A 22,204-nucleotide genomic window follows, 5' to 3' on the forward strand; every position below is an offset into this window, starting at 1 on the left:
GCAGTGGCAGAACATTGCATTTCCATGTGTTATTCAATGGAATACAATAATACCAAAATTTTAGCACCAGTTTCCAGCTTCTGGGACTCTGTAATTAAAGAATCCATGGAAATATGTCTTTCTGGTAATTTAATGAATTGTGATAATGGCTTTCAGCTGGATAAAAATTGGAATCCTATTAGTAAAATTATACGATCACAATGGAATTGACATTCTCAGTTGATACGCAGCAATTAGTTTCTTCTTATTTCACCACTGAGGGCAGCACACAAAACTTGGCTGCCTCGCACATGTCACCTCCTAACTCATGCGCCCTAAACTGCCAGTACGATTCACATGTGCAGATTCTGCTGTAAATACCGTGACTACTTCAGGTCTCTTCAGTACTTTGTCTACTCACCTGAGGACGGCCAGATGTTTCTGGGCCGAAATACCATGGCAGAATGTTGATGGGATCTGTCTGCAAATCCGAAAATTAGTGGAAGAAGAAATATACCAGAAAAATTTCAGCAGTCATATAATTTAGGTGGCTTTTTGTGTTAAAAAAAAAACCATCAGCAGTTAACTGGTTTTGAAGCCACTGCTATTAAGCACTGAAGAAATTGTTAGGGCACAGATAATGGCAAGAGTTATGCACTTGCATTGACTGATTTTTGGCTAGTAAAGATACTGCCAATTGACTTACATACACTTTATATTATTTATAAATGGCACACACTATGTGATAAAAAGTACCCGGATGGCCCCAAAAACATAAGTTTTGCATATTAGGTGCATTGTGCTGCCACCTCCTGCCAGGTACTCCATATCAGTGACCTCAGTAGTCATTAGATATCGTGAGAGAGCAGAATGGGGTACTCCCCGGAACTTCGAACGTGGTCAGGTGATTGGGTGTCACTTGTGTCATACGTCTGTATGTGAGATTCACACACTCCTAAACATTCCTAGGTCCACTGTTTCCGATGGGATAGTGAAATGGAAACGTGAACGGACACATACAGCACAAAAGTGTACATGCCAACCTTGTCTGTTGACTAACAGAGGCTACTGACAGTTGAAGAGGGTCGTAATGTGTAATTGGCAGACATCTATCCAGACATAGGAATTCCAGACTTGATCAGCATCCACTGCAAGTACTAGAAGAGTTAGGCCGGAGGTGACAAAACTAGGATTTCATGGTTGTGCTCATAAGCCACACATCACGCCGGTAAATGCCGAATGATGCCTGGCTTGGTGTAAGGAGAATAAACATTGGACGATTGAACAGTGGAAAACCGTTGTGTGGGGGTGAGGAATCATGGTACACAATGTGGCTATCCAATGGCAGGGTGTGGGTATGGCGAATGCCTGGTGAATGTCATCTGCCAGCGTGTGTAGTGCCAACAGCAAAATTCGGAGGCAGTGGTGTAAGTGGTGTAAGAAATCATCTAAAAAGCCATGGCTTACTAAAGGGATAAAAATATCTTGTAAACAAAAAAGTGTTATGCATCTTATAGCCAGAAGCAGTAATGATCCACAAACAGTTAAACATTATAAAAACTACTGCACTGTATTTAGAAAAGTTTTTAAAATGTCCAGAAGTATGTGCATTATGTCTGAAATTAGCAAATCTGATGGTAAAAGTAAAACAATTTGGAATATTGTTAAAAGGGAAACAGGGGGACCAAGAACCCAGGAGGACTGTATTTCTACCAAACTCAATGAAAAGTTTGTTAACAAGAAGTCAGAAGTAGAAAACATTTTTCAGTAATAATTTTTTTAAGTGTTGTAAAGAAGTAGGAGCCAGCTTTTCATTAGAATATGCAAGGCCCTGTATGGAAGAGGCAATACCTATGTAATTTGATAAAATTGAAATTCACCCCACCTCTCCTACTGAAATTAGGAAAATAATAAGTTCACTCAAAAGTAAAAGCTCACAGGGAATTGATGGCATTTCCAACAGAGTACTAAAAGCATGTTCCCAGCAGATAAGTAAGATTCTCAGCCACATATGAAGTAGCTTGCTGAAGCAGGGTATTTTTCCAGATAGACTGAAATATGCTATTTTTAAACCATTGCATTAAAAATGGGATAAGTCTGATGCTAACTACTGCCGAAGCTTACTTCTGACAGCTTTATCCAAAATTGGAAAAGTAATGTGTTCAAGAGTAGCGTCACATATTTATAAAAATGTAGTACTAATAAAATGTCAGTTTGGTTTTCAGAAATGCTTTTCAACAGAAAATGCTATCTATGATTTCACTGATCAAATATTAAATGCATTGAATAACCGAACATCACCCATTGGGATATTTTGTGATCACTCAAGGGCCTTTGATTGTATGAATCATGAAATTCTTCTAGATAAGCTTAAGTATTGTGGTATGAAGGGGACAAATGGTTTAATTCATATTTTACTGGAAGAATGCAGAAAGTTGAAATTAACGGTACAGATAGTCTTCAAAAATCAGCTGAGGCCTCTAACTGGGGAGGTATCAAGAATGAGGGTTCAGTCTTGGGTCTGTTATTGCTCTTAATATGTAATAATGACTTGCCACTCTGAATTCATGAAGATGCAAAGCTAGTTCTTTTTGCTGATGATATATGTATAGTAATCACACCCAACAAACAAGAATCAGTCAAGGAAAAGTGTAAATAACGTCTTTCAGAAAATTATTAAGTTGTTCTCCGCAAATGGACTCTTCACTAAATTTTGAGAAAACACAGTACATACAATTCTGTACAGTAAATGGCAGAACACCATTGGTAAATATAGATTATGAACAAAAGTCTGTTGCCAAGCCAGAATATTCAAAATTCCTGGATGTGTGAATTGATGAGAAATTGAATTGGAAGAGACACATCAATGATTTGATGAAATTGTTAGGGTTATTGCAAATTTCAATGATAAACATATCAGTCAATTAGCTTACTATGCCTATTTTCATTCATATTTTCATATGGTGTGATATTTTGGGTTAATGCATCATTAAGAGAAAAATTATTCATTGCACAAAAGCATGTAATCATAATAATAGCTGAAGCCCACCAAAGATCACCTTGCAGATATTTATTTAAGGAATTCAATATATATATTCACTTTTGACATTTGTAATTAATAACCCATCCCAATTAAAAAATAACAGTGAAGTGCATAGCTGCAACACTAGAAGAAAGGATTATCTTCACTTTTCTTGGTTAAATCTGATTTTGGCACAGAAAGGGATGAATTATGCTGCCACAAAAATCTTTGGTCGTTTGCTAAATAGCATTAAAAGGCTGACAGATAGCCAACCAACATTTAAAAACAAATTAAAAGAATTTCTGAATGACAGCTCCTTGTACTCAATAGATGAATTTTTAGGTATGAAGTAGTAACACAAAATGTATTTGTGTTAAAGTCACACATTCCACATCATAACAAAATGTCACATTCACGATCTATGAAACAAGTATTAATGAATGTGTGTGTGTGTGTACGTATGTATGCATGTTGTGGCAATTTTTCATGCATCTTGGTGTTCGTACATCATCTCTCTTGAAGTGTGTCATAGAATGATGTATTTGTATTGGTACATTAGCAGCATTTGTAAATACGAAAATATGTTGCGAATGGAGTCAGCGCAGAGGAGTAATAAATTTAAACATGAAGCAGGATGCGGTAGTTTTTCATGATATTGTATAGCAGAGAGATTTGTAGTAATACAGGGTGTCTACAACCTGGGACAACCAGAAGATCCGGGAATAACTCAGGAATTTTTTCATCCAGGAGAAAACCGGGAAAAACTTGGGAATTTTTTAGAATTTCGGGAATTTTTCGTTGTTTAAGTTTTCAGTTAATTTTTTGTAATTTTGACAGATAAGAACCGATACTGTAACTAAAGGATATTACTGTATCCCGCTACTGCAGAATAATACTGCAGCATTAAACCATGAATGAGAGAAAAAAACGAAAATAAAACTTAAATTGCAAAGGAAATGCACCATATAAAATAACAAAGTGCTCGTACAAGCGTCTGCCAACAGCAAAACGTGTCAAAGGCTTTTTAGTACCTTCTCCAGCTTCTGACTACAGAAATGTGGCTGTTGGTTGTGTAAGTAGCAGCAACAGCAACCAGCCACATGGTACTTGGAAAAATTTTACTGGGGCCCAAGCTGTCAGATTCACGCGTGCTCAGCAGGCCCAGATGTAGTGGCGGGTGAGGGCAAACCGGGGTATCTGAAGCGGGTGGCAATTTCGGGGGAGAGGGGGCAAATTCATATTCTTGAGGAAAAAAACCTTGTTTCACAAAGCACCTTAGCATCTAGCGCACGTCGGTCTATCGATTATTCATATGACTTACCGAACAAAAGCGCTGGCAGGTCGATAGACACACAAACAAACACAAACACACACACAAAATTCAAGCTTTCGCAACAAACTGTTGCCTCATAGGAAAGAGGGAAGGAGAGGGGAAGACGAAAGGAAGTAGGGTTTAAAGGAGAGGGTAAGGAGTCATTCCAATCCCGGGAGCGGAAAGACTTACCTTAGGGGGAAAAAAGGACAGGTATACACTCGCACACACGCACATATCCATCCACACATACAGACACAAGCAGACATATTTAAAGACCTGGTCTTTAAATATGTCTGCTTGTGTCTGTATGTGTGGATGGATATGTGCGTGTGTGCGAGTGTATACCTGTCCTTTTTTCCCCCTAAGGTAAGTCTTTCCGCTCCCGGGATTGGAATGACTCCTTACCCTCTCCTTTAAACCCTACTTCCTTTCGTCTTCCCCTCTCCTTCCCTCTTTCCTGATGAGGCAACAGTTTGTTGCGAAAGCTTGAATTTTGTGTGTGTGTTTGTGTTTGTTTGTGTGTCTATCGACCTGCCAGCGCTTTTGTTCGGTAAGTCACCTCATCTTTGTTTTTATATATAATTTTTCCCACGTGGAATGTTTCCTTCCATTATATTGATTATTCATATGATTTTGAAATGCACCCCTGCTGGTTTTTGAACACATTCTAAGTTGATTTCTGAATGAATTAATTGATTATTGAATGCGTACATATTGTACGTGATGTGTCTACCAACTGCAGACAAAACGGTACGGGGCTATACGAGCTGAGCGGAATAAAACCGAACCGGAGAATGCCAACTGCTGCTTGTTTATGTGGTTGATTCGGTTTGCGAATGTTCAATGTTGTTATAATTCCTAGCGAAATCCATAGATTCAGACTACCACAGTGGAAATAAACGACTAACAGAGTGGAAATAAACGACTAACAGGAATAACAGGTAAGAAAGATTACGTATTATCTTCTCGGTGTATCCAAAAATTTTTTGGCCAGATCACTACACTAGACAGGGCCAGTTGCAGTCCCCGGCTAGCAGCCGCTTAAGTTCCATTCTGGAAGTAGTGCGGCAAACGCATTGTACAAACTCGTCATAATGCCTAACTGGTGAATAATCACTGGATAACTGAACCAGTGATTGTGGCAGGGTTAGTAAAGTTAACTGGAGAATGAGTTTTGACAGTGGTGGGAATAGTTACTGAATTAGTGATGACAAGACTGTTAGTTAGAATGAGGAAGGAGGAGAAACGTGGACATCACACAAATTATGGAAGAATTTGATGATTCCAAATTTATACAAAAATTTTGTTCTACTACTTTTCGGTCTCGTGCATGAGAAACTGGAGTGCATGAATGAAATGTGAAACTATTTCCTAACGTAAAGCTTTTTGCTTGTAGTAGGCCAGATAGGTATTTCCCATTGGTACTTCGTGAATTATATTGTCGTATTATAAAAAAGCATTTGTAGACTTAGAGAAAGCTTTTGACAATGTTGATTGGAATACTATCTTTCAAATTCTGAAAGTGGCAGGGATAAAATACAGGGAGCAAAAGGCTATTTACAATTTGTACAGAAACCAGATGGCACTTATAAGGGTCGAAGGGTATGAAAGGGGAGCAGTGGTTGGGAAGGGAGTGAGACAGGGTTGTAGCCTATCCCCGCTGTTATTCAATCTGTATATTGAGCAAGCAGTAAAGGAAACAAAAGAAAAGTTCGGAGTTGGTATTAAAATCCATGGAGAAGAAATAAAAACTTTGAGGTTCGCCGATGACATTGTAATTCTGTCAGAGACAGCAAAGGACTTGGAAGAGCAGTTGAGCGTAATGGACAGTGTCTTGAAAGGAGGGTATAAGATGTACATCAACAAAAGCAAAACGAGGATAATGGAATGTAGTCGAATTAAGTCGGGTGATGCTGAGGGAATTAGATTAGGAAATGAGACACTTAAAGTAGTAAAGGAGATTTGCTATTTGGGTAGCAAAATAACTGATGATGGTAGAAGTAGAGAGGATATAAAATGTAGACTGACAATGGCAAGGAAAGCATTTCTGAAGAAGAAAAATTTGTTAACATCGAGTATAGATTGAAATGTCAGAAAGTCGTTTCTGAAAGTATTTGTATGGAGTGTAGCCATGTGTGGAAGTGAAACATGGACGATAAATAGTTTGGACAAGAAGAGCATAGAAGCTTTCGAAATGTGATGCTACAGAATAATGCTGAAGATTAGATGGGTAGATCACATAACTAATGAGGAGGTATTGAATAGAATTGGGGAGAAGTGGAGCTTGTGGCAGAACTTGACTAGAAGAAGGGATCGGTTGGTAGGACATGTTCTGAGACATCGAGGGATCACCAATTTAGTATTGGAGGGCAGCGTGGAGGTTAAAAATCATAGAGGGAGACCAAGAGATGAATACACTAAGCAGATTCAGAAGGATGTAGGCTGCAGTAGGTACTGCGAGATGAAGAAGCTTGCACAGGATAGACTAGCATGGAGAGCTGCATCAAACCAGTCCCCGGACTGAAGACCATAACAACAACAAACATTATAAAAATGATCATTATTGCCAAAACAGTGTCACTTATTTGATGTGTGTTACAATTGCTGCACTATTAAGAGAGGCCTATTTTGTTTTATCCTGCACACAGTGACAAAATAGATGTAATCAGATCGAGAAACCACACCAGTCTTGGGTACTAATTGTATTAACAGTGTTTTCAGTATTAGACAACGACATTTACATTTTTCTTGTAGCATAACGTTTGGTGAACTTTGGTAAGGTAATAGTTCTTTTGCAGAAAGGAAAGAACGCCATGTAAAGCTGTAGCAAGATCAGAGAGAAAAATCGCTAGGACCTAAGGATTGAAGAAATGTGTACTGTTTTGTCTGTCTCCTGTCTTTACTTGTTTTAGATATCCCATATTTAATTTTATGTTACACAGAAGAGCAAGTTATTAGCTAATAGGCAATAAAGAGTCCAAATTTTCTGAAGAGTTCTTGTTCTCCTGGTTACAAATAATCCTATCCAGTATTAATTGCTAGGGATTGTGCAGAATGTCAAACCGGCCGACTGGGAGCAGGATAGGCACTACAGGACATTTCAATTTCCACTGTCCTGAAATAGTTTGATGGCATAACAAAATATATACGTTTGAGTTCCACAGAGTGAAATACAGTGACATGCGCTATAAGAATGTTGTTTGAAGAGGCGTGGCACTGCACTGCACACTTAAGACCAAATAATGTGTCTTACATTTCCTCGAAGATATATGTTTTATGTATCAGACTCTTCAGAAAGTTGTGCACTACAAAATGAACTTATTTTTGAAAAGTCTTTTTATTTTTGATGTTCTGATGCACAGAGCAGTCTGAGTTATAGGGAGGGGGGTGTGGGGTTAGTCTCCACATGACCCATGTTTACAGTTAGTAATTTTTCTGTTTGCTCTTCATTTACTGCTCTCATGTCAAATGAAAACAAGACAGATTTCTGTGGCTGGAAGCTATCAAGTGAATTAAAATATATTTGTATAATTACGGAAGGCTAAAATTTGTTACTAGTTTCAGATTTTATTTTATTTCCATCTTTCTGACAGTCAAGCATTAATCAACTTGCAGAACAATAAAGTTATTTTTGTCGGTTTGCTAAAGAAATTTGGCTTTTATTAGGGTTTCCTGCTGAGGCATTGTATTTATTTGAAATGAAGTGTTTAATTCCACACTATTGGCTAGTTTCAACTGTTCACTGTGTTTCAAGTGCACGTTTTCATCTTCTAGCACATATGGCATTATGCCATAACAAAGAACCCAACATGAGATAATACAGTACTGGTACTCGAAGAAAATTTACGTCCCAAAAACCACACTGAAAAGCTTCATATCAGGTCGAGGCTTACGTCATTGGGAATCTGGACATACGAATGTGCACTGTAAGGCAAACTATGCATTTTAGTATGGTTCACGAAATTCCGACACTCTTGGGGTACCCTCTGATGTCTTGTTTCTTTTATGACAAGAAGTAAGATCTTTTAATGTTTTACACATACAAACATAAGGGCTTCCTACGTCACTATAGCTGCTCAAGCGCGGTGACGCCTCTTATCTGGCGCTGTCTGGCAGCTGCTGAAATGAATCTATTAATGAAACAAGTCACAGGAAAATATTGTGAATTGTTGTTCAAAAAGCGTTATTTTCAAAGTAAATTTCCTTTTACGCAAGATGAACTATGTGCGAGAATGTACAATGAATTTCCTAAATCACAGAGCGTTTGCTCTCTTTTAAAAATCAACTCTTTGATGATGAGCCATTAAAAGTGTTTCTAGCCCAGAAGATCAGAGATTTATGTCGGTATTAAAAATTTTACTGGCGTATTTGTGTGATGTATCTTAAAGTGTAACATGCGCTAAACAAATCAACACTACAAGTGAAAGCTTAGCTTCTCTTGTAGCTTATTAATCTTTGAGACAAATATTATATGCAAAAGCTTTTCTTTTCTTGTAGCAACACTATGTATATTAATTTAAAATATTAAATTTTCCTGTTGTTGGAATTCGAATTTATACTTTTGTAATACGAAAATATGTAGCGTACATGTTGCTGCACATGAAAGATCTTTCCAAAACATGTTTTTTCACCCTGAGTTTCGTTTTATAAAGTGCCGGGAAATTCTATGCTGCTGTATAAAACCATTCAAAGGATATGTTTTACAGTTCTGAGGGAAAGTATACTGTCAGTTAACACGGAAAAAGTGTATTTTCACCTGGGAGAAAATGTATTTTTAACCGGGAGATCCGGGAAAAATCTGGGAACTTTTTTTCCTTGTCCGTGTATACACCCTGTAATAGCAGTTCTTTGCTGTTTTATTTGATATATTCTTTGGATAATTGTGAGACTGATGCTCCATGCACCTATCTTACATATCAAAATATTATTTACAAATGTTATTTTTGACATTTGTTTCATAATGTATCTCTAATACCTGCTGTCAACAAAAATTTGCAAGTATTGTGTATATTTTACTACAATTTCCAAATATACTTTTTCCATGATAATTGTCCTGTATCCATAACCTTGCAGAACAGATACTGGAAAATGGTGTATGACTGAAACTGGCCTTACAATCAAAAACAATTATACTACAACCTCACACATTGCAGTATGTGATTTCTGTGATTTATCAAATCTGTGAAACACAACCAACACAACCTGTTTCATATTATAGGTGCATCAGTGTGCATGCTAAAACACATAATGCAAGTTAATTACATTCTCAAACTATTGTGAACACTAGCTTATGTATAATTTAGTATGAAGTGTGCAGTTGCTGCTATTCAAGCCTAGAGAACATTTCTGTAAGAGACGTTAAAACGTTATTAGTGTCTATCGAAGTCCAAATATAAAGGTTTTAGCCACAGTCTTCATCATTGAAAGAGAGACACACACCATTCACACACACAAGCAAGCACACCTCACACACATATGACCGCCAACTCCAGCATCTTGAGCCCGAGATGCTGGAGTTGGCGATCATATGTGCGTGAGGTGTGCTTGCTTGTGTGTATGAATGGTTTGTGTGTGTGTGTGTGTGTGTGTGTGTGTGTGTGTGTGTGTGTGTGTGTCTCTCTCTCTCTCTCTCTCTCTCTCTCTCTCTCTTTTGCTAATGAAGGCTTTGGCCGAAAGCTGTATGCAAGTGTATTTTAATTATACCTGTCTGCACCTTGATGTGTTTTCTTTACATAAATAGCAATCTGTCTTTTCTTTACGTAAGTAGCAATCTGTCTTTTCTTTACGTAAGTAGCAATCTGTCTTTTCTTTACGTAAGTAGCAATCTGTCTTTTCTTTACGTAAGTAGCAATCTGTCTTTTCTTTACGTAAGTAGCAATCTGTCTTTTCTTAACGTAAGTAGCAATCTGTCTTTTCTTACGTTGTTGATATTCCTACCTGAAGTTCCCATTGTTTGAAGTCCAAATAGTTCAGTTTCTTGTTTCTTGCCCTGCTGCTAAATATCTGTGAAATGCCCTACTTTTTAGGGGTCCATAACACAGTGGGTAAAAACAAACACTCACAGGATCAGTTTGTTGTCTGTCTGTCTGTGAGACTGTTAAGCCTCCTTTTTCTCAGGAATGATAGAGGTAGCAAGTTGAAATTTTTATCGGGTAGCTAGGTCTACAGTACCTTTGTGGTGTACAAAATTTAAGCCTGTAACTCAGTACAACCAAAAACTACTACTGACAGACACTATTTCCCCAGGAGCAGGTAGAAGTATCACGTTGAAAATTGTAATATACTAAGGTCTACGTCAATGTAGTCAAAAGATATGGTCATATATGTTACATACTTTGATACTTACAAACTCACTCCTAAAATCTTGTAAACGGACTATGTATACACTATGTGATCAAAAGTATCTGGACACCCCCAAAACATATGTTTTTCATATCAGCTGCATTGTGCTGCCACCTACTGCCAGGTACTCACTATCAGCAACCTCAGTAGTCATCAGACATCGTGAGAGAGCAGAATGGGGTGCTGTGTGGAACTCACGGCTTCGAATGTGGTCAGTTGATTAGGTGTCACTTGTCATATGTCTGTACAAGAGATTTCCTCACTCCTAAACATCCCTCGGACCACTGTTTCTGATGTGATAGTGAAGTGGAACTATGAAGGGACACATACAGCACAAAAGTGTACAGGCTGACCTCGTCTGTCGAGTGACAGAGACTGCCGACAGTTGAAGAGGATCGTAATGTGTAATAGACAGACATCTATCCATACCATCACACAGGAATTCCAGACTGCTTCAAGACTGCAAGTGCCATGACAGTTAGGCAGGAGGCGAGAAATCGTGGATTTCATGGTTGAGAAGCTGCTCATAAACCACGCATCACGCCGGTAAATACCAAATGCCCCTTTGCTTGGTGTAAGGAGCATAAACATTGGACGATTGAACAGTGGAAAAATGTTGTGTGATGTGTCGAATCACGGTACACAATGTGGCTATCCGATGACAGGGTATGGGTATGCTGAATGCCCAGTGAACGTCATCTGCCACTGTGTGTAGTGCCAACAGTAAAATTTAGAGGCGGTGGTGTTATGGTGTGGTCGTGTTTGCACCACTTGTTGTTTTGCACGGTACTATCACAGCGCAGGTCCACATTGATGTTTTAAGCTCCTTCTTGCTTCTCACTGTTGAAGAGCATTTCGGGGATGGTAATTGCATCTTTCAACACGATCGAGCACATGTTCATAATGCACGGCCTGTGGCAGAGTGGTTGCACGATAACATCCATGTAATGGACTGGCCTACACAGAGTCCTGACCTGAATCCTATAGAACACCTTTGGGATGTTTCGGAACACTGACTTTGTGCCAGGCCTCACTGACTGATTGATACCTCTCCTCAGTGCAGCACCCCTTGAAGAATGGGCTGCCATTCCCCAAGAAAACTTCCAGCATCTGATTGAACATATGTCTGCAAGAGTGGAAGTTGTCAGCAAGGCTAAGGGTAGGCCAACACCATATTGAATTCCAGCATTACTGATGGAGGGAGTCATGTACTTGTAAGTATTTTCAGCCAGGTGTCCAGATACTTTTGAGAACATAGTGTTTAGGGGTAAAGGGTGTGTCTGGAAACAGAGAGGTCATGGGATCGAATCTAGATCAGACTATGGATTTTTCACTCTGTGTTTTAAGCTAGTCCTCACCTGTGATGGATAAATGGGTTATGTTGGGGACATGCAAGTCGCCAAAGTGGTGTCCACTAGAAGGACTTACACAAGGTCACTGAGCCACATAAATCACCACCACCACCACCACCACCACCACCACCACCACCACCACCATATATATACATAATCAAATTTGTATGGAACCCTCAGAGTGCGAGTCCTACTCATGCTTGTCCATTCTTCACATTATCTGTCTTACATTAATCACATTCCGGATATTTTTCTTAATCTGATCTTACAGATTTGGGGGAAAAAACCCATGAGCAGTTTGAGAATATTGTATTCATGTTTTTACCTACCATTTTTGTGCCAAGAAAGATTTCTTTGGTGAGTGAGCTGAGGACTGGCAAGTGCCGCCAGTCCCCAGCCACTGTAAGCTCTGGGCATGCTTCAGCCACCGCAGTGCAGTGGTGGAACATTGTGTATCACAGGGAATGGGGATCTTGGCTTGACTGCATGGATCGTGAGGATGGAATATAAAAAAAACTGCAGTCTCAAGGTGTGCTGTGCACTGATGAGATGCATGGCTGTTGAGGTGAAACAGTCATTAGCAGGCAACCTCTGGGGAACCTGCTGCAACTCAGTTGTCTAAAGGTTACTCAGGCAAGTGGGGTTCTGTCTGAGTGGGCCCTCATTTCCCTAGCTGCTCGTGGGATTAAGATGGAACCCTCGAAATCTTCTTCTTCTCCTCCCAGCGGGAAGGATCTACCACCTGGGAGTTCTCACACCCATTCATCAAAAAGAATGAGGGAGGCTAGTCCTCCTGATAATCAACTTGTTGTCAGTAACGGGGCTCAAGGAGTCATGAATAACAATGTCTTTGTAGTGATCAAGAGGAAGGAGGGGACGTTTGAAAAAGTGTCCCCCCTTTTATATCCATAAAGGCTTAGAAGGGCCGGCTGGTACCCTAAAGTGCGTTAAGCGGTTGCGCAGTGGTTCCTTGCTTGTTGAGACTAACTGGGCAAAGCAGGTGGAACTCCTTAAGAAGTCATAGAAATTGGGTGAGAATGACATCATTGTTGAGTTGCATAATACACTTAACTCCAGCGAAGGTGTGGTAACCTGCTGTGATATTATGGATATAGATGTTGCTGAACTCAAACAAGAATGGGCGCCACAGGAGATCAAGAACCAGGGAGAGACTGAGAGACTGCCCCTTTTATTGTGACCTCCATTTCTCCAACACTACCTGAACACATCACAGCAGGTTTCCTCTGACTTTGGGTTTGGCCTTACGCACATAACCCTATGCAATGCTTCTAATGCCAGCATTTTGGCCATACAATGCTGAGTTGCAGAGGCAAAGCGACTTGTTGGAAGTGTGGAAAGGCAGGCCATGAAGCTGGCATGGGCTGTCCATCTCCAACAGTCTGTATTAACTGCTCTTGAAGCCACTCAGTCGGGAGCTGAGCCTGCTCTGTTTTTGCAGAGGAACGCAAAATTCAGGAAATCAAAGTGACCAAGCAGATGCTGCTGGCCGCAGTGGCCGTGCACTTCTAGGCGCTTCAGTCTGGAACCACGCGACTGCTATGGTCGCAGGTTCAAATCTGGCCTCGGGCATGGATGTGTGTGATGTCCTTAGTTTAGTTAGGTTTAAGTAGTTCTAAGTTCTAGGGCACTCATGACCTCAGCTGTTAAGTCCCATAGTGCTCAGAGCCATTTGAACCATTTTCAGATCCCCTATGCAGAAATCAAAAAGGACTATTTGGCAATGAAACCCCATCATTGCCATTTCTTATTGTTCGTTGGTGCAGAAACCTGTTACTAAGGTCGATGCTTTGACTCAGACGACGTCCAGTGTTCCATTATCCACCTTTAGCGCCTGTACTTGCACCTCTATGTGCCAAAGTAAAGTGAAAGACACAGTTATCCGGACAGCTACGATGGAAGAGACCAGTAATGCTTCCACAGTGCACAGCCTGAAGGCACCCCAAAAGCAGAGTGCCCCTCAATGCCAAGTTTCTCCAAAGAAAAGTGGCTCTCGCCACCCCCTTTCCCCCTCATCCTTGCTGGGAAAGGGAGCAGGGAAAGGATCCCAACATTCTGGTTGAAAGCTGACCCGGTTCCATCAGACGTCATTCTGACTTGTCTGACTGCCCTGATGATGATATCATGGATTTTGATGCCTCATCACCAGACCCAGTCAGCCCCACCACTCTCCCTCGCTCTACAAGTGCCTCACCACCTTGGCGCAAAGACAGGAGTAAATCAAGACCACATAGATGAAACAGCTCCCATACTTCAATGGAATATAAATGGATACAGGACTCATCTGGTGGAACTGAGATTTCTTGTACAGGACAGACCCTTTTGCCTCTGCCTTCAAGAGACTCATTTTAAAGAGACTGACACACCTGTACTTGGAGGCTATCACCTTTATAGAAATGATGACCTTAATGGTGACAGAGCAAAAAGATAATGTTGCAGTGTTCGTAAAGGACACTTTTCGCTCCTCACCTATTCCATTAACAACAGCAACACTACAAGTGATTGCTGTTCGGATAGTGGTCCATGTTGAAATCAGTGTGTGGTCTGTGTACTTACCACCCCATGAGCCTCTTGATAGTGGAGTCCTCACTCATCTTCGTGATGAACTACCCTGACCCATTCTCCTTTTAGGGGACTTCAATGCACACAGTGCACAATGGGGTTCTAACACCACATGCCCCAAGGGTCGGGTACTTCAGGACATGCTACACACAACAGATCTTATACTGCTGAACATGGGTCAAACTACACATTTTAGCACCTCTACAGGTTCGTCCACAGCCATAGACTTCTCCTTCTGCTCTTGGGAACACTGCTTAGTGGGCAGTGGACGATGACCTTCATCATAGTGACCATTTCCCTATCTGGATCCATCTACTTGATAGAGCAGATCCTGAAAGAAAGCCACTGAAATGGTTATTCAAGAAGGCTAACTGGATGCTTTACATGCAGTTAGCTGTTTTTGAGCAATGTGACGGCATCCAGGACTGGGTGGATCACATTACAGCTGTGATTCACCATGCCATTGATGCATCTATCCCAAAGACGGTGGAAGTGCCTAGGAGGCAACCTGTCCCTTGGTTGAATGAGGAGTGTCGTTTTGCAATCAGGCACAGGAGGACAGTTATGTGCAGATTCAATCGATGCCCTACAGATGAGAATCCTGCAAACTTTTGAATGGCGCGTGCAAAGGCGAGGAGAATAATTCGGGAGAGTAAGCAGAAGTCTTGGCAAGAGTTCCTGAACTCCATCAGTCGGTCCACACCTGCATGTAAAGTATGGGAAGCCATTAGGAGGATCTCAAGGCACAACTCTCGACTGACAATAGCAGCTGCAGGAATACAGGGGTCTCTTGTAACATCGATGAGGGATATAGCTCAGACAATGACTGAATCATATAAATCCATTACGGCTGATTCCAGCCAGGGTCCCACGTTCCATTGATATCAGGAGCCCAGGAGAAGGCTGATCTTAATTTCCATTCCACCAACACGGAAGAATACAACCAGTCTTTCTCTCTGTGGGAGCTGGATTCTGCATTGTCAGTTGCTTGTGATATGACCCCTTGAAAGGACCTGATAACCTACAGCATGTTGCAATAGATGGACTGACAGTCAAAGGAAGTCCTCCTTCAGCTCTTCAATAAAATTTGGATAACTGGCATATGATTCTACCTGGAGGCATAATATTTTGTCGCAGCTCCATCAGTGGAGATTCCACAGAGTCTACCGATCTTCATATGGTCCTTTCTCTCGGAGAGATATTTTAGATACAGGGTTGGGAATGCCCTGTCTGACCATTTTAAGCAGGAGAATGGTGTCCCTCAAGGGAGTGTTTTAAATGTCTCGGCTTTTGCCATTGCAATGAATAGTATTACAACCACAGTGTGATATCCAGTATTATGTTCCTTGTTTGTGGACAGATTTCTCCATCTTCTGTGCATCCTCCAGCCTCACCACGGCTACTAGGCAATTGCAACTCGCGATCAGGCAGTTGGAGGATTGGTCTTGCACCACTGGTTTTAAATTCTCATTTGAGAAAACAGTTTCTGTTGCTTTTAACCGTTCCTGCTGTCTGTTTAATTTGCCCTTTTTAAAACTGGAGGACACTGTTCTCACTTTTAAAGAAAAGGTGAAGTATCTGAGTCTTATCTTTGATGAGAAGTTAACATGGTTGCCACACCTTAAATAACTCAAAATGAGATGTCTCAAGGCCTTAAACATTCTTAAATGTGTCAGTCATTGGTCTTGGGGAGCCAAAAGAGCGCATCTGGTCCAACTTTATAAGGCTTTTGTGTGACCCTGGCATGAATACGGATGCCAGTTTTATGTGTCAGCAAGGCCTTCATACCTTAAAATGTTGGATGCAGTTTAACATGAGGGCATTAGGCTGTCAACAGGGGCCTATCGCACAAGCCCTGTTGTCAGTTTGTGTGTGGAGGCCTGTGAGCCTCGGCTGTCTATTCATCTTCTTCTCGTGGTATGCTAAGCATATAGGGCATTGTCCATTCCTACATCATTAGCATCCAGTTACATTGTTAATCCACCACTGGAACAACTGTTCGATCATCGACCACAAGCAACACGGCCATTTGGGATCTGCGCAAGGGAGAGCCTTGATTTGTTACAGGTGGGGGGCAATAAGGTCCTAAGCCAGGGGTGGAGTAGGGCCTCCCCCTGGCTACTGCCAAGGCTCATATTGCTTTTGTACCCCAGACTATGTTTGTAAAATTAAATTTAATGAAATTTTACGTAGCCACCCAGATTTTATTACCGTCTACACAGATGGTTCTAAGTAGAGAGATGTTTTCGGTTGTTCTGTCATGTTCCCAGACATTGTCCTCAGGATGGGGCTCTCGGAGCAATTTTCAGTTTATTACGTGGAACTTTTTGCTATCCTGGGGGCAATTGATCAGATGAGAAGGTGTTGTGACAAAAAATTTATCATCTGCTCTGATTCTCAAAGTGCCCTTCTCGCTGTTGGACAAATGTACCCAGCAGATTGGATGGTGCAACAGACATATGATGCTCTCCTTCTCTTGCACAGGCAAAACAAGGAAATCATTTTTTGCTGGGTTCCAGGGCACATAGGCATTCAGGGAAATGAACTCGTCACTGCTGCTGCTGCTGCTGCTAAGGAAGCTTGCTCCCTTTCTCCTCCTGCCCGCTGTTTAGACCCTCTGCAGGCTGTCACTTCTTTTGTGACCAGGAAGGCCATATGTTGGTGGGAGTCTCAGTGACTGGCAGTGAGGAATAATAAACTGTGTTCCATCAAGACTTCAGTGTGAACATGGATTACCTCCTTCCACTCGCAACGGTGTGAAGAAGTAGCCCTTACTCGGCTAAAAGTGGGACATTGACACATGGCTTCCTCCTATGTCGGGAGGAGCCCACAGCATGTCAGAGATGCGGGACACAGCTGTCGATATGACATCTGTTAACTGAGTGTGTTTTATATGATGACCTGTGGGTTGAACTGGATCTCCCACAGGATCTTTCTTCTATTTTAACTGATAACAAGGCGAGTGTTGTTCGTGTCTTAAAATTTTGTGTGACGTCCAGAATTCTTCCCAAAATACTGATTGTGAGATCTTAATGGGTCACAGACTGGCTGTGTCATGTATTATTTCTAAATCGTCATCCCACCACAGTCATTTGTCCTATTTTTAACAGCATCCTTGCAGGTATTTTATCCATGATTTTATTTAGTTATCCCACTGTGTCTCGCTGGGGTTTTATTGCGAGCTTTTATGAACCTCACCTTCTTGGGGTTGCTTTATGTTTCCTGTGGTGGGATCAAATGTAGCTTTCCAGTTTAATGATCTTCTTTCATAAATTGAGAAAATCTTCTTCGGTATAACATTAATGGAAGGGCGTTGATGACCTAGTTATGTAGCACCCTCCACCATAAATAATAATAATAATAATAATAATAATAATAATAATAATCATCATCATCATCATCATCATCATCATCATCATCATCATCATCATCGGTGAGAAGCTCTCAGATTAACAGCAGGGTGGCAGTGTTAAAATACCACGATGTTTCAATCATAATCTGTCGAGATAGGCCAAATATGCAATGTTGTGGTATTTAACACGGCCACCTGGCTGAAAACCTTAGAGCTTTTCACCAACAGTATACACTGGAAGAGCCTATTGTAGTGAGGCTACATTGTGAACTGATGACTTCATTTAGACTTAACTCAGTTAGACAAAGTTTATCCCACTTTACAGTGAGAAAAAATCTGTAATTATAGTTGGTACACCACATATTACAGAGTTCAGCTTGATCTGAGTTCACTTTTTTAGAGTAGTGGTCACAAGCTGTGGTCCATGGGCTGCACGCGGACCGCATCAAACATTAGTGCGGCTTGCCAATCTCGGTCATATTTTATAACAACATGCATCTAGCAGCTAACCGCCAAATCCAAAAACATCAACTAATGTTAAGAGTGCCTTAGAGTGTAGTTTTCGTGCTCAGTAAGGAAAACAAATTACAGAGGCAGTAATGTCTTAAGATGTGCTTAATTGATGTTCGTGAATTTGACTGTGAGCTAGGAAAGGTTGGCCACTTACCTCAGGGACAGAGGGGTAAGTGGGATGGTCATTGCAGAGTTAAAAGTATGTGAGTGGTAGAATGTTTTTTGTTTGCGTTCCACTACTGACAACTCATGGGCGTGTGTGTGTGGGGGGGGGCAAGAGTCGCGACACCCATCATGCAGATAATTTTTTCATTTCTAATTCTTCAGTTAAAATGTAATACACCCTTTCAGATGACAACTGGCAAGCATGAGCAATTTCACACACTTTCAATCAGCGATCCTCCATGACCATTTTGTGTGCACTTTTGCAATGATTTCTGGAGTAGTTGACCCATCTTGGCCAACCACTGTGCAGATCATCATTTAATCTCTCCCGCCCAAATTTAAATTCATTTGTCCACTTGGCAACAGTTGAATATGAAGGAACAGAGTCCCCCAGTATATTCTGGAAATCGGCATGAATGTCCTTAGCTTTCATACCTTTCTTTACAAAGTACTTAAGCACTGCTTGAATCTCAATCCCCCCCCACACACACATACACAAATCAGTATGTGGGAACAACAACATAGCCATGTCACTGCCACAGCTCTCTTCCAAAAACACTTAACATGTCATGTGTTTACAGGCAACTGTCCAATGAATATCATGTGAACAACTTGTTGCGCTAGTGCTGCCCTCTCATGGTGATTTTGAGAACTTTCCAAACCACCCTTGCAAGTACAAGTAGAAGTCTGCTCACAAGGACAACACAACACTACTTCGTCAGGCAACTGCAGTTGCATGACCTTTGGGTAGCTGAGGATGTCAAAAATCCGAAACAGAGAACAATTGACATGTGTTCCGAATAGTGCCAACTTTTAATGATCACTACTTGGAAGCCAGAGGGCAATTTATTGTGCCCTTACTATAGCTTGTCTATTGGGGGCTCATTACATAATAATTTTTGTAGGTTACCAGTTAATTACAAAATCGGCATGTATACAGCTGGAGGTGCCCTACACAATGTCAGTGTTAGCTCTTGAGCAAAAATGTTTGAAAACCTCTACCTTAGAGTATGAAAGTATGTTTTAATAATACAGATAACAATTTACTGATGTGACATTTCTGTAATGATGTTTCATGGGAGCTGAGTAGGAGTTTGTGGACACAGGTAACTAATATAAAAATAAAATTGTGTTAAATACCATAGAAGGACAACAACTGATAATTACTGTTACTTGCAGCACTTTTGTTATCTGTGTCCAGTTTTATTTCATTTTGTTTTGTTTGTTACTAACCAGAATGATAAACTTATTTCAGTAGAGAGCAATGCAAAATTTTTGTGTTACAGAATTTGCTTGTGTTTGCAATCTCAGCACTAATGAAGGTACATTTGATTGTTTTCTCTGAACTGTTACCTTAATTAGAGAAGTCAGATTATGTGCCACTGTTGACGTAAGATGCTCTGTATCCATTCGAACCATGGCTATTGGTGATTGTAGAATATTTTCAAATCACCCATGCTCTTAAGGAGTATTGATATCGAACTAGGGTAGGATATTAAAAGTTTATGTTTGGTATATTGTTTATTATTTATCTGCTAACGTCTGCTGTAGATGTTATTCTGGCTTGTTTATTAAGTCGCATTCTTACTGAAGGCATAGTAATTTAAAATTCTGTTGAATGTTGTTGATGGATTTGGTTGTAAATACTAAATGCCTCCTGTGCTAATTGATTGCTTGGAAAAAATTTAGTACTTACCCAAGTTCATATTTTTGTTTACACAATGCAACTGTGTTAGGATGGGTTCCATATCTTGTGCATGCTCATATGCATATATAGAAGCATATGCACATGCACTTGTACAACCACAGTTTGCAGGTTTCCTTTCTTATTTAATCAACAGGTAAAGGCCACATGTTTCAGTGCCTGAGGCGAACTTCCACTACCCCGAGCTATACACCCACAAGATTTCTTCAGGAGACCTGCTTTATGCCATGGTGTTCAGACCACACAATTTTGAGCCAGGTGTGAAATACCCAACAGTTTTAAACATATATGGTGGACCAGAAGTACAGCTTGTTTCAAATACTTTCAAGGTATGAAAATTTAAATGGATAATAGTAATAGCGTGAAATTTCTAGTTTTACTTGTTTATTCTCTTAGGCTATTGTTATCTTGCAGAAATTGAACAGAGTAGTGTAAATACACTGGAATAAAAGTCTAATTTCGTTAGTACATTTTGTGACTTATATCTAATTCCTCGGGTCCTGAAAATTCACATCTATTTCTTACCACCACCACCACCACCTCCTCCTCCTCCTCCTCCTCCTCCTCCTCCTCCTCCTCCTCCCTCCCCCCCCCCTGCCCCCCCCCCCACCCACCCAATGGGTTGACACACAAATTTGAAAGGCTGTCATGCTATGTGCCTCAAGACAATGCCTCAGTGTTTTAAAATAACTTTCTGGTGATTGGGGAGCTTTTTGAATAGTGTGTTTGTTCTTGCAAAAAATTCAATTGCATTTTTCCAGAATATCTTCACTTGTTTATTATTTTTGGCTCTATTTCTTTCAACAAATGATTGTCTCTGTTGAGATTTAAGGATTTCCCAACATTATTTTTTTCCAACTAATTTGATAATTACAACATCTTCAGAATGTTAAATTTGACATTCCACTGACATTCATAGCCATGCAAACCACACTTGACAACACTGCAGATAGAACTGGCAAGGCATTTAGCATAGAATTAGAAACAAAAATACCTGTTATTTGTACTTTAAGGGAATAATTTCACAGCTGTTGAACTACATTTAAAGGTTTCGTTTTTCAGTCTCTATTTGTTATAACATCAAGTTGAACACATATATTTCAAAGATGACACAATACATGTAGGTCACAGAGCAAGTAGACAAATGAAGACATGTGTACACGGTAACAGTCAAATCTGCACTGAGTCCAAATCTAGTGGCCGCTGGCTGGCTGGCTGGCTGGTTAGGTGGCGTGGCTGCTGCATCGCTGGCAGACAGCGCCGCATGTAGAGGACGCGCGTAACTGCGCGGCGGCACTTTGAAAGATCGGCGAGTCACTACACTTTTCCTCCCTTTGAATTTTTTGCACTGGTCTTGATGGAGGTGGCCTGTAGATTGCTAACATCCATAGGTGTTGTTTGACTGGCCGTAAAGTCTCGGGGAGGAGGCTTCCCGCAAGGACGGAAGTTTCCCCGATGATAACGGGTCGAGATGACAGGAGACGTAGGGGTCGAATCTGCTGGGGCCCCGTGCACCAATCTGCCCATTGCGGCAAGTCCGGTTGTTATAACAGGAGACATAGGCGATGTGTCGTCATCCGTAGGAGAAGGAGGCAAGTAGAGTTGCTCCGACAGATGATGGTCATCCGGTTCCTGCATGGGCACATCTCCTGGTAGCGTCCGTTCTTGTGCTGGTACCGAGATGATGGTGAGAGGGCTGCGTTGTGAGTAATCAGAGATGCCAAGATCCTGAGCATCAGGTAGAGCCGAAGGTGGTGTAGTGGCATTCGGAACAGGCGTTGCTGGCACACGAGGCCGAAGCTGGTCCGAATGATGCATCGCAACACCCATATCCGTCTGGATTTCATACAGGCATCGCCCACGGTGTCGTAAGATGCGA

General features: G+C 41.0%; 1 protein-coding gene across 3 annotated transcripts in view; it reads left to right on the forward strand.

The window, feature by feature from the left end:
• Positions 1-22,204, forward strand: part of LOC126477140 (dipeptidyl peptidase 9) — a 213,278-nt gene that overhangs the window by 145,103 nt on the left and 45,971 nt on the right. For all 3 annotated transcript variants that reach the window (XM_050103594.1, XM_050103595.1, XM_050103597.1), the window contains one exon: positions 20,482-20,654. In XM_050103594.1, coding sequence (XP_049959551.1) covers positions 20,482-20,654 — 173 coding nt within the window. The remainder of the gene's footprint in view (positions 1-20,481; positions 20,655-22,204) is intronic.

The sequence above is a fragment of the Schistocerca serialis genome, chromosome 1 (assembly GCF_023864345.2).
Source record: "Schistocerca serialis cubense isolate TAMUIC-IGC-003099 chromosome 1, iqSchSeri2.2, whole genome shotgun sequence".
Taxonomy (NCBI): Eukaryota; Metazoa; Arthropoda; class Insecta; order Orthoptera; family Acrididae; genus Schistocerca; species Schistocerca serialis.